Here is a 17,252-nt window from a genome sequence, read left to right as displayed (position 1 = left end):
GCTAAACATCGCCTCCCCTGTCTCCCTCCCGTCCCCCCCGCGGCCTTTCGCGCGACGGAAGAAGCGGCGTTTGCTCTCTGCCGTGCGTTCGCTCCCTGTGAAAGCGCGCAGCCCTCGCGTGCTTTCACTACGGCCAATGAGAGTTTTTTTCTACATCCGGACGTGACCATCGAAAACTGAGCCCTTAGCAGCTTCGCTGTAAAAGGTTTGTGGGGATAATGCTTCTCGCAGCCGTCGTATTGATAGCACGCAGTGGGTACACGAACGCGACAGTAGAGAAAAGGATCAGTACCAAGAGAATTGCCGACTGACGAGGATCAGCCTCCATGACAGACTGTTAAATGTATTGTGTTGACATTTTCATACGCTACGACGTGGTCCAAGTAAACGAGGTACGTTTAAAAATATTCATGATGCACCTATCTTCTGTAGAGCAGGTAATTTAAGAAATAATCGAAGGCGTTCTGGCCCAAATGTGCCCCTGGGGTACTCCGTTGTTCATATAAATATTACCTAATAAATGGTTCAAGAACAATGTGGTAAAAAAAGGCCAGAACACTTATAATAAGAAAGGAAGTCACGTATAGACACGCGAATGCAAAGCCAGTGAAGTTTGTGGCGAATGGTATAAGTGCGACTGCTTTTCGGAAATAAGCTGTTGTGAGGTATTGCCATGTGTGTGTATTTGTGTCTTGTGCGGATGTTGCTACTTGCACCACTAGAATACCTTAGAGGCGAAATATCAAAATGTCAGGTTTCTAAGATGTGATATAGTTGCTAAATGTACCACTAGACCCTACACCATACCTGTTGTCGGCTAGACATTTACATACAATGGCAGCGCAAATGTTGTGACATCATCGTGCGTACCTTTCTCTCATTCGAGAATTTGCGTGTACATATTTTTTATCATCCCGTATTTGCGGGGGGAGGGGGAGTGCCAGCAAACGAATCACGCTCCCTGCGAAACGTCATTCTGCACATGGAAGCACTAGGAAGAGCAACCTCTGCCTACATTTGCTCCGGCATTAGATCACAAAATGACAGGTATTTAACGCCGTTTATCTTGTGGTTGCATTCGTTCAGGGTGTGCCTCGCTTATCAATTCCTAGCTCGGTGCAATGTCTAGACCGGAGCAAGCATCGTTGGAGAATAACGATCCCCCTCTCGGCAAAGCGCAGTGGGACCGAATGTGTTGCAAACATCTGGAGCCACCGCTCACACTGGCAGAAAAAGAAATCTCTGCTCCACAAATTGGTTTCGTTCCGAGAATGGTCAATTTGTGGCCTCTTAATCTACCTCCGGCGATCGTGGTTTGCTCCAGGTAAGTACACGACGTGAGCAGAAGCTCCCTGCGCTTGCGGCCGCCCGCCGCCATTATGTTCCGCAAGATTGATTGCTGCGGTGGCGCGCAGTCAGGAAGGAATGAAACGAAGAAAAAAATGGTAGCAAAAAGAAATACTAGCCAGGCAAACAAGATGTGTTTCACAGTGCAATGAATAATGCGCCGAAACGGGAAGTGGGCTTTCTTGCTTTCTTGCTCACTTGCAAACATGTAGGTTTCCGTAATTAATCTCTTCTCCAGAGAACCCTCGCTTTAATCGAGGCAGGTGATGGATCTGCGATGACTGCTTACGGGCTTACGCGAATAATGCGTGCTGCGCCAGCGTCTATTCCTAGATTCTCTGAGATCTGCTGCATATAGGATCCCGGAATACTCGTATATAGACACAACTGCGGCATCCGCCTAGGGCGAAGCAGCCTGCTGCGGTTACATTTTCTTCAGGCTTCGAAACCATCGTTATATGCGAAACCATCGTTATGTCCCCCCTCGTAGATGAGAGGGGGGGGGGGGGACAATCTTGTCTTTTGTAACTATATCTATAAAAGTATCTGAGTGGGGAAATTGGCGCTTTGTGAATCGAGTCAAGTTCTTTTCTGTCCGCTTGTTCCTTTACATGTTTTCGCGTCTTTCCCACCGCAAGAAACATGTGACTAGCTTATGTGACTGTAGTTTTGCTCGTAATTTTACCATTCAATTGTTATCCCAGTCAAACTCAGCTGCTCGTGTTTCCGCGCAGGTCTTCGCGGACATGGGCTTGCGTGCTTCGAGCACCGTGAATGCGGCCGCTCTTCCGGTAAGTGCTTCGTGGCTTTGTTGCTTTGTCACTTTATCGTGCACAATTAGTGCGCAAACCGTAAAGCGAATAATGGTGTCCCGTTTCCCTGTACACCATCTCAACGGCGTTACTAGTGGCTTAGAGCTTGGTACTAAAATTTGGTGCTAGTGCCTGCTTGGGCTAGCAATACGGTTGTTTAGCTGTCGTGAGAATCACGATCATTACCATCATCATCGTTTTATTTACTTAGTAGGCGTATTAGGAAGGGTATTACTATTATTACTATTAGTAGGGGTATTACATAAGGGGTGGGTATACAACATATACATACAAGTGTTACAACTGCGCCTTATGGACACTGTCACTTTATTTTAATGCGATAGCGTTAAGGGCCCCGTGTCGCAGAAAATCCGGCGTCGGTGACGGCGTCAGCTTTGGCGCCCGCGGCCGAGAAAATCATCCCCAACCACGCAGGTCCTCCAAATATATTGAGGTATGCCACACCATTCTATCAATAATGTTGCTCATATCTTGTCTTGCATTCTTGGCAAAGCTATTCCTGGGAATTTTGAGAATGACAATTCACAAACAAATATCATAAAACAAAACACCCACAGCGCATGCATTTTATGTTAAATCTTCTCAGACTGAAATATTAAAAGTACGAAACGAAAACGGAAACCTGAAAAGTATGCAATTTTATTGGCGCGGCCGTGCAATATCTCCGGGATCGCCCCACGCAAGAGGCCGCGTTTCTACCGGAAAGCTCGCCTTCGTGCATAGCCTTCGCCGCCAGTGTTTCAGGGTAGCCATTACGGTTACTTGAGCTGCAGTTGTCGGGAAGCGTGAGGAACAGTCAGGAATTATTGAATGCTCTCGCGTTTCACTCTTAAAACCGAACCTTAGGCGTCCTCCCAATTTTTTTTTTACATTGAACCCCTCCCAGCAAAAACTAATTCCTCAACACCATGACATGTCTGCATACGCATAGACCACTTATGATTTGGCCGATGTTTATTCTTCTTGAATTACACGTGTAATAATTACATTAGCTTTCAAGAAGCTCCTCTATTTTAGAGAATGTGTAATGTGGCAATAATTATATATTTGCACTTTTACCGTTGGGTAGTTTCAAATCCGCACACATGTTAAAATAACTCTTCGTACAAAATAATGATGCGAATTGGTTGTTACTTTCTTCGTTTAGGATGAGCAATACGCACACTCTAGCTTTTCGCGAGTTCTAGCCGCCGCGGTAGGCAGTGGCTATGGCGTTGGTGGTGGTGCTGGTCAGATCGCCAGGTAATAAAATTATTCAGCAGTTTCCCACTACAGTATGCCTCAGAATTAATCGTGGTACTGGCAAGTAAATTCAGCAAAGATTTTGGTTCCTAACTCATTTTTGGCAGTGTTTAATACTTTACTGTCACTATAAGGTGAATATGATCAAGTGATATAGTTGTGAACGTCAAAGACTTCACTGCTATAAAGAAGCACTGTGTGGCTGACGCGCAGTAGGGACAAAAAAAAAAAAGCGACGAAGCTCCGAAGTCGTTGCTCTACGAATACGAGTGAATTCGCTGAATGAGTGCACTTACTACCGACAAATCTCACAGTGATTGAACGAGGGGAGCGTCAGATTTCCTTCTGACAATCTGAATATCTAAATTTATGGTGATTGATGGTGACATCCATACACTGTTACGACTCGTGTAGCCATGCAATTTCAAATGTTGAAACCAGAGCTTTCACTGTGAAATAACCTGGCAAAAATACTTTTTTCTTAGTCGTTGTTATAGCTGGTGGCTTTACATAGCATGGCGGTGCGAACCGCTTCCGCGGTGGAAAGATGAAGTGCACTTCGTTTTGTTGCTAAGCGCCTACTTTGTGGCCTTCGGTTCCGTTAAGCAGCTTCTATGCTGGTACGTATACTTGTAACTGGAGCTGTGCTTGTAATGGGTGACTGCTTATTGCTTGTGTAAACCAATATATGCTCAAAACCTCGTTTGATGTCACGCTTTCATTTCGCAAAATTAGCCTTCCAATGCGATCACTGCCCGTGTCGCCACACAATAATGAATGCAGCTTAATTAAATAAATACAAATGTTGCCGGTTTGGTTCATCAGGGATACCTTTAGTAATAACATAGGCAACCAAATAAATATACCGACTGCATGAACAGTGTGGCTAACGACATTTAACACATACGACGGAATCGTTAGCTGTAATTGGCCATCTGTACGTACATTTGAACTAAATTGTATAAAATAACCGCATGCGGGCATTTTGTTGGGTCCCTTTGTCTCCCTTCTTCCCGTTCATTAGCAAAATCGTATGTTGTTTGCTTGCGTAGGCTATGCATTAGCAGCCATTTGCTGCAGGACACATTTTGTGAGTTGCACGATTGCAGTGACGATTCAGGGTAAGTGCGGCTACCCAGTAAGCACTAAACAATGCGTTTGTTTTAGGCAGAACGCCATTAATGGTCGTAAGCATGACTTTCAGCTTACAAAAAAAGCGCAAGGCTAGTGTTACCTAATTTATGACGACCTATCAGTATATTGGCGAATATGACACAAAACTTGAAACATCTGTGCCTATTTTTACTAGGTGCGCTCAGCATTAAAGTGCATACTTTGTTAATGCATTCCCTTTGAAATATATGTATGTTATGTGTGTGCGAACGTTTGTGGAAATTATGGCGCAGTATTTAAATATTCTAGGTGTACGTTATCAGATATGCACATCTGGAATGTAGGCCGCCGCATAAGATTAGAGTTTTCTTTTGAACGCGTACTACGGCCCTGCCGATTCCTGCAGCTTGAGATACTAAAAAAATGCCGAAGTTAAACCATTTGCCGAACATATTGTGCATTGAAAAAAAAAGTCATATGCTTCGTGACTCTTGTATGGAATGACGACACATTAGCAATCGCAACAAATGGTTTGATTAACTTATTATGTATTGCAAATGTTTTAGAAAGTTCAGTGCGTCACCGGTTTCTCTATATGTAATGTTAAATTGCTAACTGAATGAAACAGGTGAAGTGAAAGATTTCCGCTATTTAGCACTACAATCCCTTAAATGACATCCTATGCACTTGCATGATATTATAGAATATGAGGGTTAGTGGACGCATGATTTTTTTTTTTTACGACAGTGTTGGAACTCTCTGTGTGGGTGTTCCCGATGCACTCTTTTAACGCACATTGGCTTTTTTTTACGTTGTACCACTACGAGCAAAAGTTAATCCTGTAACACCATGACGCGTCTGCATACGCATCGAATTGCACTTCCACGCGCTATTACAAAAATAATGATCCATATCTACAGAAGAGCAGGCTTCACCCATAAATGTAAGAGCATTCGCTGCTAAGGAGCAGCTTTCTAACTTACAACACTACGTGTACCTATTGCGTGTTACTGCTCCCTAAAGAAGCTCGTCCCTATAATGCATACATACATCAGTGGAATAACTCTTCTTTTGGCTTTCCTACCAAAGGCAAACATCACTTAGAGCGCAGAGCTACAGCACCAAAGAGCCCCGCCATGTTAGCCCCCTGCCTACTGCCGGCGAGTGATCTCCCTGGCGCCTTTCATCTAGCTTCCGTGTGGTTCATACAACATCAGTGACGACGTTCTGAAAGCAAAAATATAGCCCACCCTTTCGATGCACATCCGAGAACGGATCGGGAAGAACACGGTGAGCCGAAGGGTCATGCAAATACATGAGCGCTACTAATACACAAATGCTGGAAAGGTCATCGCTTTGGGAGACCCCGTTTCTGTTTTTCCGAGGTCTTATCGCGTGGCGGACGGCTTCTTTAAAACACTTCCTTTCAAAAGCGCAAGTTGTGTGCCCCGCAGCCAAAAGGTTATCACGAACAGTTTGAGAAGATCGGGGAACCAAGACGGCAAGCAAAGAATACTAGCTCCTCCAATATATCAGCGCTCGCGGTAACTGGTATTTATGGCTCCTTTTATGCGCTTCCGGTTAATAAAAGAGTAAACGAAGAACTTTTTCTGTTTCTTAGTTGCAGTGTGCCGTTTCTATAAAAGGGTGTCCACCGCCACTTTCACAGATAGCAGCCATTATTCTATCTCAAATAATCCTAACAACAGCGATGGGTTTCAGATTTCATTTATTTTTCGTCAGGTTTAAAGATAATACCTGTCGTTCAATCTGGCCTGCTTCCCGCTGTACAGGGGAAAGCAAGCTATTCGCGTGATATTCGGCGGAGTTTGCTAAGTTGTGCGCATAAAAAGGTAAGTGGCTGTCCACATTCTGACCCGTTTGCTAGACGCGTCTGCGAAACTGCACCGATTTGTATATCTTGTTTACAGCGTGCGCCAAAAGAGGGGTGAACTTCTCGACTGCTATCCTAGTAGTTATTCAGGGCGTCGCCATGGTTTACTTTCGCAAGGAGCGTACGGGTTCGGTCTCATGCAGTAGTATTCGGGCGTGAACCTATAGAGCAGCGCAAAAGCCGTAGTATAGGACATAAACAGGGCGAACGGAAACGCCTGTCTTTGTCCTGTTTACGCTGTAATCCACGTTTCGCGCTGTTCACTTACTAACATTAATTACGAACTAACCATATTAGCCACCCTGCGGACTTGAATATGCCCGGAAGCGTTCACGAGAACCAGAAGTGAACACGTAGGCGTACAAAGGGCTGGCTTAGCCACGTCGGTCAGCAAGCAGTGTTCTCAAAACGAAAGTTGTCTGGCAGGAGCAAAAGGTTTCGCAACGGTGTAGACGGTTTAGCTGTGTTATTGTCTGTACGTTGGACGTCGTCGCTTAGGGTGCGAAAAGGACAGCACTAACAGGCCATGTAGTGTAGGGCCCGACTCAGGCAGGCAGGGCTAGATGTGGTCGATCTGGAAAGGTTGGAAGCGCTGCTCCATTTCACCTATACATGCAGAATAGAAATTTCTATAAATAATAAAATAAAGGAGCGCTTTAGCACTGACAGACACTAAAACATACAAGAGGGGCAAAGGAGACAAAACATCAAGAACGAACACGTCTCTTTGTACATAGTATTTTGAGCACATGTATGCACTGATGAAATATGTTCTTGCTTGGCCTCTCACTGGCCATGGTCTAAGTATCGCCCCAAGTGACAGTGGATGATTGCCCAGCGCCCTATGTTTGTAGCGTAGCTGTTGACTTTGCTGGGCATATGACCTGCTGAAAAGTCAGCTGCGCATAGCTGACTTTTGTGCACAGCTGTGCAGCTCACTGTGCATAGATGATACTTCGGGGTTTAACAAGCACTCCACAAATTCTCCATTGCTTCTCCTGCGTTTTGCCAATCTCTGTGAAAAAGCAGGCGTCCTCAATTGGTCAAGTCATGCAAAAAGTCCTACGTACAAGCTGAAAGTATTTCAAAACGTCAGAACGTTTGAGGAAATACAGCTGAAGCTATCTGCAGTGTTTTTGACAGGGAAGTACCAAGGCGCGTCTGGATGTGAACGCCCGTAAGATTGAAGAGGCAACATCAGACGCAGAAGGAACGAGTCAAGTTGTGAAGAAATAGTGCTGTTTTTAGATTACAGCCTGTGCTGCTGGGGCCATTACTAGTCGGATCCAAAAAGAGAAGTGACGTATGCCGATGCGGCAAGGCATTTGCAACTGCTGCTACGATTTATGATGGCCGTCAGCTGCATCGGCACGCCTATTCGATTAAATGTTCCCGGTTGCGGAGGTTCACGTGCGTGACGACTACGCGGTGCTTCCAAATATTAAAGCGAATGTACATGAAATTTCTCCTTTCTCTTCGTCTGTAGCTTGCGGCTCGAAGCTCGAACTGACCAGGTAACGTAACGTTTACTCGAACTTTATTTTGTCATCACGTTCATACTGCTGTATAGATACCCTTCTTTGGAGTTCCATTATTGGTTTGCTTATGTTGAAAAATGTTTTGCATACGCTTTACGAGCTATATTCACTTTGTTGTACGAGACATTGCGTTCACACAATATTAGCTGCAGAAAGATTTTCATAGGTGTGAAAGAGTTACATTCGGAAAGCCAAATTTCCGAAAATGGTCAGTGTTTTACGACAATTGCGTTAGCGCAGCAAGAACACGGCCCCAAACTTTGATGCGCTATTGTGCTGTTGGCACTGCGACAGTAAACTGTATTCGTGCGAGTAGCAACTTTTGAAAGACGAGGGTGAGATCGAGAGTCCATGAAAATCTGTGGGAATGGTCGCACTTTGAGAATTACTTCTTGCCGGTGCAGGAACTTATTAGACAGAAGACGTGAAGAACTGACTTTGTTAAATGCTAAATCAGCAGGCGCAACTCGCTATAGTAACAACTAGCGAGGACCTTCGCTAGCGCTTCAAGCTATTCTTGCGGGCTTCCGTGAATCCTCTTTCATGCGCCATCAGGGCGGCCTGTGTAGTTGCTTCCGGACCGCACGAACGCAGAATGCGGCCATAATTACCTGAATCATTGTGAACAAGCTTCCGTTCAATAATTTCCACAGTACAAAAGGACAAATATGCTTGTCTAGCAAACGCTGAGAGTTTCTCGCGACTGACATACTAGTTCTGGACTTTTGACAATTAGGGTAAATATGCAAGGAAGTAAAAAGCTATATAAAATAAAAACCTCCTCTGACGTCATGCCAGAAATTCACCAAGCCCCAAGTGCTCGATATCCACATGAATGGCGTGGCCAAGGTACTCAGGTAACTATACGAGACATAGGCTTGTCATAGCAAACATATATCATAGCTGCTGCAAAAGTGGGCAAAAATTACGCGCGACTAGTCGCACGACAGTTTTGTGTATTTTGAGCGCTTTATTTCGGGATAGGCAAGAACTTTTATGTAGCACGTATTCAGCAACAGAAAGCTTGATCGGGAATTTTTAAGGATGGTCTGCAATTTCTTCATTCACACTTTTCTCTTAATGTGATGTTCGACAAGTTGAATAATTAAGAACAACTAATTATGTAATTAGGTGAAATACAAAAGTCTGACTCGCTCCAAGCGACGGCAAGCTAGATTACCTTGATTTTGTCCCGCTACGTGGCATTTGCATATTTTAAAATTTTGGCACAGGTTACGTGGAACACCCAGTATATGTGTGGGGCTACTCGTCTTCGGCTTTTGTCTCTGCATGTTACGGGGTATCTAGAAATACACGAGGAGCTCATTTACGATCTTCAGACAACTAATTAATCCGAACATGAGACCTTTCTTCTTGCCTTGCAATAATTTTATTATTATTTCTATTACCATTACATGAAAAGGAGTAGCCGTCAACATTTATAGGGCTACTAAATATTTTTTTTTATTTTCACAAAATTATTGCCGTGACATCCAGCTGGAGTGGCGATACTCCCACAGAAACACGCATGGGCCTCCGTGTATTCGTGTGCCATACCTGTAGCGAGCACTGCGCGACTCACGTGAGCAGAAAGAGAAGGCATGGGACTTGCAAGATGTCTGTGCGCTATGAAGCAACACGCCGCCCATCACGACGGAAATTTGGGAGGCGAGATCCCACGTAGCAATATTCTGCAGTGCCCTGCGAGCTGTAGAATTGGCTTCGTGGAAGAATACTAGTCACCCACGCGACGTATCCAGGTTCGAGTCCTTGCAGGGCTCTTTTATTTTCAGGGTGCGGCTGATGTGCGCCTAGGCACGGTCTCACATTTTTACTGAGACTGTGCTAGATCTTTCTGAGATTTTTTTCTGAGATTGCCTTACTGAAATAGAATTTCAGAAAGGCAGCACGGAAGTGAAAATCATGCGATATACGACAAACAATACCAAGAGCGCCAAGGGCACCGTTGTTTTGCGTGGTATTAAATGTTCTTAGCACTAACAGAAAGCGGGGGAATGTAATACAGATTCTAACACTTTTCACTCGGCGCAGAGGATAGATATAGGCCGGTAGTTAGTAAAGGCACTTGTATCACCCGATTTGTGTACGGGCACTACCCGTGCTACCTTCCGAGCGCTAGGCAACGTACAACACTGCAGGGAACTAACTGTTGAAGATGCTTGGGAAACAGGGACAAGTATGTTTCCATACATCTTAAGCAGTGCGGGAGGAATACCATCAGCGCCACAAGACAGGGAATTTTTGACGCGCTTCATACACTTGAAAACAAGCTTGAGTGACAGCTTACACACCGTCCTATAGACTGAGAAGGAAGGTTACTTGAAGAACAAGCATCTTTTACATTATGTACAGAACAGAAGTGGTCTGAAAAGGCATCAGCACAGTCCAAGATAACATTTCCATTTTCATCAACACGACATATATCTTCGGCGCTCTTCGTAAAAGAATATGGGCGCACGTAGGTCCACAAATATTTGAATTGCATGTCATGCTGCCTTCGACACTTTAAATGTGGTTTTAGTGATCATTGTTATAATAAAATTTGCAAACACAACGACAGCACTTAAATTCAATTTTCCACTTACCTAGGCCTGTTAGCCCCGCTTTTCTGTGCGCATGCATGGTCTTTCAGTTTTATTGCCATGTTAAGTTCTTTAGAAACCCAATGAGGGACCATTCAATTTATCAGCGGTTTTGCAGGTGTGCATGCATATGTGCATGCCATCTTCAATGTCTTTAGTAAACAAAATTAACCTGTTAATCAACATAAGCTGTTACCTGTCGCCGTGGCTTAGACGTTATAGTGTTGCGCTGCTAAACACGAGGTCGAGGGATCAATTCCAGACCGCGGCGCCCGCATTTCGATAGGGGCGAGATGCAAAAATGCGTGTGTCCTGTGCATTTGGGGCATGTTAAAGATCCCCTGGCTGTCAAAATTCATCTGGAGTCCCCCCACAGCGGCGTGCCTCATAATCGAATCGTGGTTTTGGCACGTAAAACCCCAGAATTCAATTCAATATCAGCTGTCCCATCTACGAACGACCAGTCAGTGTTTCCAAGATAGTGGTACAAGCCAACATACTCTCCAAGAGACAAGTTGAAGCTACGCTAGGTGTTTTTATCGGAATGACTGCTGCGTTTCTTTGCTGCCAGAATTAAAGAAACAATTACAGGAGGGTGGCACTTATCTGGCGCAACCAGATGAACGTTGCTAGACATCACGGAAACAGTATCAAGATTCGTAGGACAGAGATCTAGAACGTTCCCACAGCAGTTCTCAGTGAATTTTAGCTGCTGGATGGCAATTAAAGAGATAAGGTCAAGTAAGGAGAGGCTTTTTTTGAGAAATGTAAAAGGAATTATGACAGACATTTAATCCATGAAATTGCGGTTACCTCAAAATCATCAATAAACACTTTGTGGTTATTATACGAAATTATAACGATTTCTTCTTCTTTCTGGGGTTTTACGTGCCAAAATCAGTTCTGATTATGAGGCACGCCGTAGTGGAGGGCTCCGGATTAATTTTGACCACCTGGGGTTCTTTAACGTGCACTATAGCGCAAGCACACGGCCGTTCTTGCATTTCGCCTCCATCGAAATGCGGCCGCCGGGGCCGGGATTCGATCCCGCGACCTCGTGCTCAGCAGCGCAACGCCTTAGCTGACTGAGCCACCCCGGCGGGTAAATTATAACGATTTCAGTTGCTGCGAAGATAAGACCAAATACTGCAGGAGTTAAGTCAGATGCTACATAGAATGCAACAAGCAACAGCCGTTGACCAGGCTGATTTGCGCATGTGTTTCCAAAGAGCCTCATGATCGCACTCTAGATCCAAGCGACCGACACATTCTATCTCACATTCTATAAGGATGCCACCACTACTTTTCTGCTTGCAAATATAATAATAATAATAATAATAATAATAATAATAATAATAATAATAATAATAATAATAATAATAATAATAATAATAATAATAATAATAATCAATCATGTTTATTTAACGTGCCCAGGAAAAACCCTAAGGTCTAAGTGCTGGCGCACGCATACATTACAAACAAACAAAAAAAAGACACTCAGGGAAAAATCATTGAACAATAAATGAATAAAAATAAAAATTGTGAAAAGAAGAGAGTACCGACAACAAAGCGCAAAGTAAATACAAAAGAAAAAGGAGGAGAAGGGCACTTGAACAATACATGATATTATAATACCAGGCAAAGCTCGGAAAAGAACGATGACAAGGAGTTATGAAATATATCAAGTTCACGAAAGTAAGCCTTATAAAGATTCTGTATTCTGTGGACAGTTGAGTGTTCGTGATGACAGGCAGGAACATGGAAAGGTCTATGTTCTCTGGTGATCTTGCGTGGGATGCGGAACATGACACAGCTGAGAAGTTCGGGACACGTGAGGTTACCGTGAAGGAGTTTAAAGAGAAACAGAAGGTCAGCGCGATTACGTCGGTGGCGAAGTGAAGGCAATGACAATCCAACAGTGCTAGTACAGGGTGCAATGTCCAGGTTTGCAAAGCGGTGATTATATATGCTTAGAAACTTTTTCTGGACACGATCTATAATGTCACTGTTGGATCTAGAAGAGCCGTTCCAGACGACCGACGCATATTCGAGTTGAGGAAGACAGATGGTTGTGTGTAATTTGCGGAACGGTGTAGGAGACTTGAATTCCCTCGATAGTCTGCATACAGAACCAAGAGAGCGCATACCCCGCATTGCAACACGTTTAGTGTGAGCCGAAAAGTGTAAGGTTGCATCAAAAAGTACACCAAGATCATTGATCTCGCAGACCTTACACAACGGCACAGAATATATCGAATAAGAAAAAGAAATACTTGCTGTTTTGCGTGTGAAAGTCATGACTTTGGTCTTAGCAGCATTCAAGGTAAGGTTATTATCCTTGCACCATTTAGAAAAGGAAAACAGGTCAGACTGCAGGGCGCGACAGTCATCAACAGTGTGAATTTTCTTAAAAATCTTGATGTCATCGGCATATAGAAGGAAAGAAGAGTTCCGAATAGCAGAAAGAACGTCATTAACAAAAAATTAAAAAAAGGAGTGGTCCTAATACTGACCCTTGAGGGACGCCGCTAGTTACCAAGTAAGAAGAAGACGTTTGGCCATTGACGTTATTATAACACGATCTATCAAGAAGATAACTGCGCAAGAGATTCACAACTGACGAGTCAACATCAAGGTTCGTAAGCTTGATCAGAAGCAGCGAGTGGCTGACTACATCAAAAGCCTTGCTGAGATCACAGTAAATGGTGTCAACTTACCCCCTTTGAAGTACCGGCGTGGAGATCTGTGTCATGAAACTTGCGAGATTTGTGATAGTGGAGCGGCCGGTGAGAAATCCATGCTGATTCGGAATGAGCGAGTTCTTCACAGTAAAAGACAATATGTTGTGAAGAGAAAGCTCAAAAATCTTGGACGTAGCACAGAGAAGAGAAATTGGGCGACAATTCGACACATCTGATTTACATCCAGACTTAAATACAGGAAAAACAGGAGCAGTTTTCCACATGTGAGGGAAAGTGGAAGTAGTCAAAGAGTTATTAAATATAGATGTCAATACTGGAACAAATATACTGCCGTAAGCTTTTAGAATTGCGGAGGGGATGCCGTCAGGGCCGCAGGATAGGGAAGGCTTCAAGCGCCTAAGGCATTCGTGGACAAGCTCTTCATCAAACAACACCGCACTAGATGTAGGAACCGTCGTGTGCTGCTGACTGACACCAGCGTTGAAACCTGCATTTTTATATAAGGAAGAGAAATGGGCTGCAAAACAATCCGCGACTGCTTGGACTTCTGCCCCTCTAGAGTCAAGTAAGCGAAAACCCTCTCCATGTTTATTGGAGCGCTTACGGATATACTTCCAAAATTCTGCCGGCCGGTCGGAGGCGCTTTTTTCCAAGAATGCCATATATGAGTCTAGATCCCGCTTATAGAGACGTTTACAGAGAGCCCGAAAAAAGCGGAATTCATCTCTGCACTCATTAGGCAACGGAAATCTAGATTTTCGGTGTGCGCGATCTTTCTGCTTTAGGGAAATTATGAGTTCAGATGAAAACCAGTGGGGATATCTAGAGCGTTTAGGCCTGTACTGGGGAATGTATTTGCGCATACTGCTCAAAACAAGCTCCGTAAACTGATCTACTTGTTCATCAACGTTGCTTTTGTCTGTAACCAGTGACCAGTCGGTGGTGGACAAAAAATTATATAAACCAAGATAATCACCACGCTTGAAAGCAAAGCGTGGGGATTCATTTATGCCACTGGAGGAGCTCTGCCTCAGTGCTGACACAGAGGCAGTTATCTTTAGTGGCGGATGAAACTTATCGGTACGCACAAGGAAAATTTCGGAACGAGATACATCTAAGACTTGAGCATTTGAGATGCAAAGATCTAAGACGTTGCCACAGGAATTGGCAATCAAGTTATGCTGCTGAAGGGAACAGAAGGACAGAAAGTCCAACAACAGGCTGCATTTCTTCTCTGTGTAATGATTGTCATGAGAATATCTAAGTGTGTTCCAATGAATACCTGGTGTATTAAAATCACCAAGAATAATTACTTTGTGCTTACTATGGGAGGATATTACGCTTTCAATGGAAGAGATAACCTCATCAAACAAAACAGGGGAAATATTCGGCTGTACATAGAAAGATCCAATCAACAATTTTTCACATCGGGCTAGGCTGACTTCTAGCCATATCGACTCCCGTACACTTTCTATATCGATGCGCCGTACACATCTCAGCGAATTGTCAACTGCGATCAGTACGCCACCACCTTTTTGTTGAGATCCACTGAAGTCCCGGTCACTGCGGAAGACGTTGTAGTGCGGTGGAAAGAAGTCTGAAGACGAAATGTCACCACACAGCCAAGTTTCGGAAATAACAAAAATGGGGAAGCAAGACGAAATGACACTGGCGAAAAATTCACGTGCCTTGGTGCGAAGTCCACGAACGTTTTGGTAGAAAATGTCCAGATTACACACTTTGAACGTTTGCGGTCTTCTCTGAAGCATGAAGCATGCCGTCGTGTAGCAGCCCGCGGAATGGCTTGAACAGGCATCCCATTGGCCACATAGACGGTTCGTTCAGGCGCTTAAGCGCTTCATCGTCGACGGCTTCATCAGCGCAGACGAGAAATGAGGCATACGAATTATGCCTCGTCTTGAGGCGTTTGCAGGCAATCGGCGGTGCTCCGACGTTTGACAGGTGAGCACTCAGATCCGCAGACGTCGTATGAAGTTTGAAAAGAAAGCCTGGACACAAAAATGGCTTTCGGTCGCGGGGCGCGTTTCGCTACAGATATTGCCTTGCTCTCCCCAGCTCCAAAACAAGCAGGCCGACGTTCACTCCGAGTTGTCTTGGAGAGATGCTCAGCGGTGGCAGTACTCGGCGAAGCAGTCTGGACGGTCGCGGCATACGTTTTCTTGGACGGGTGGAGCGGCAGCACAGTAGGAGAAATGGGCGGCATCACAGTAGGAGAAACGGGAGACGGCTTGCCAAGCGCATCACGCAGGGAACGCACCTCGACCCGCAGCGCGCCTATATAGTCTCGGCCTGCTGAGCGGATGCCAGCGCGTTTTCCCTGTGCAGACGCTCGCTGTCACTCCGCAGTCGCGCCACCTCATCGCTGAGGAAGGATATTCCCTCGAGCGCCTGAAGGAGAAGGCCACGGAGGGCCGCCACGTCACCAACCGCCTCAAAACCGGTCCCGACGAGAACGAGGCCCTGTGGAGGGGTCGCCGATGGGGAAGCAGCGGGCGTGTTGGCATCGCTAAGCCTAGCCGCTGGAATGTCGGCGTGGTCGGCGTTCTGGCACAGGTTACACGTGAAAGATTTCTCACCAGACTTCAGAAGCTCGAGGTCCTCGTCGGGCCATGCAATACACTTCACGTGTGCACGTTTTTCGCATGAAATACAGCGATGAAACTGCTGTTTTCCGTAAAAAGGCTGGGAGCACAGAATACAAACGTCCGTACTAGGCGCCATCTTTCGAAGCAGATAATAATAATAATAATAATAATAATAGTAATAATAATAATAATAATAATAATAATAATAATAATAATAAATAAAGAAATAATTTAGTTATCGTGCCCAGGAACAACCATGAGGTCTAGGTGCTGGCGCACGTATACATAGAAAAAGAAATACAGCAGGGGTATATCAGTAAAAAAAAACAATGAATAAAAAATAACAATCTTGAAAAGAAAAGTGTACGTACATGTAAACCGTAGGCGCAAAATGCATACATAAGAAAAAAGAAGGAGAGGAGAAATTGAACAATATGTGCAACTTAGACAACACAACGGACAGAGAGTTGTGGAAAATATCAAGGTCATGAAAGTGGGCGTTATAAACACTCTGTATTCTGTGTATGGTTGAGTGTTGGTGGTGAGAGGCAGCAACATGGAAAGGTCTGTGTTCTCTGGTGATCTTGCGCGGAATACGAAACATGATACAACTGAGGAGTTCGGGGCACATGAGTATACCGTGAAGAAGTTTGAAAAGGAACAGCAGGTCAGCGCTATTACGCCGGCAGCGAAGTAAGGCCAATAGCAATAATCCAACAATGCTAGAGCAAGGCCCAAAGTCCGTGTTAGCAAAGCGGTGATGTGCTTAGAAACTTTTTCTGGACCCGATCTATAATGTCACTGTTGGGCGTTGGGAACGAACGCCCTTGTGCACCGCAGCGCCCCTAGCTACGGACGAGAAAGAGAGAGAGAGAGAGAGAGCGCGTCGGGAATGGCGTTCCAGACGACCGACGCGTATTCGAGTTGAGGAAGACAGATTGGTGTGTACAACTTACGGAACGGTGTAGGAGAATTGAATTCTCCCGACAGTCTGCAAACAGATCCAAGAATGCGCATGCCCCGCATTGCAACGCGTTTAGTGTGAGCTGAAAAGTGTAAGGTTGTATCAAAAAGTACACCGAGATCATTGATCTGACTGACCTTACACAATGGTACAGAATCTACTGAATAATAAAAAGAAATGCTTGCTGTTTTGCCGGTGAAAGTCATCATTTTGTCTTAGCAGCATTCAAGGTGATGTTATTATCTGTGCACTATTTAGAAAAAGAAAGCAGGTCATAACTGCAGGATGCGACAGTCACCTACAGTGTGAATTGCCTTAAAAAATCACCGCATATCCACGACGTGAATGATGATGAGTGGACGAAGCACCGGGGGATCATTCGGGTAAACCAGAGCTACGAACGAGAGAGA

General features: G+C 44.7%; 1 protein-coding gene across 2 annotated transcripts in view; it reads left to right on the top strand.

Moving 5' to 3' along the window:
• LOC119450924 (CD151 antigen) overlaps window positions 1-17,252 on the top strand; it is a 315,023-nt gene that overhangs the window by 174,440 nt on the left and 123,331 nt on the right. For both annotated transcript variants that reach the window (XM_049666349.1, XM_037714390.2), the window contains exon 2: window positions 2,082-2,138. In XM_049666349.1, coding sequence (XP_049522306.1) covers window positions 2,094-2,138 — 45 coding nt within the window. In that variant the 5' untranslated portion in view covers window positions 2,082-2,093. The remainder of the gene's footprint in view (window positions 1-2,081; window positions 2,139-17,252) is intronic.

Source organism: Dermacentor silvarum, chromosome 4 (assembly GCF_013339745.2).
Source record: "Dermacentor silvarum isolate Dsil-2018 chromosome 4, BIME_Dsil_1.4, whole genome shotgun sequence".
Classification (NCBI taxonomy): Eukaryota; Metazoa; Arthropoda; class Arachnida; order Ixodida; family Ixodidae; genus Dermacentor; species Dermacentor silvarum.
The sequence above is the reverse complement of the archived record's forward strand: the minus strand, read 5'-3'. Positions and strand labels throughout refer to the sequence as shown.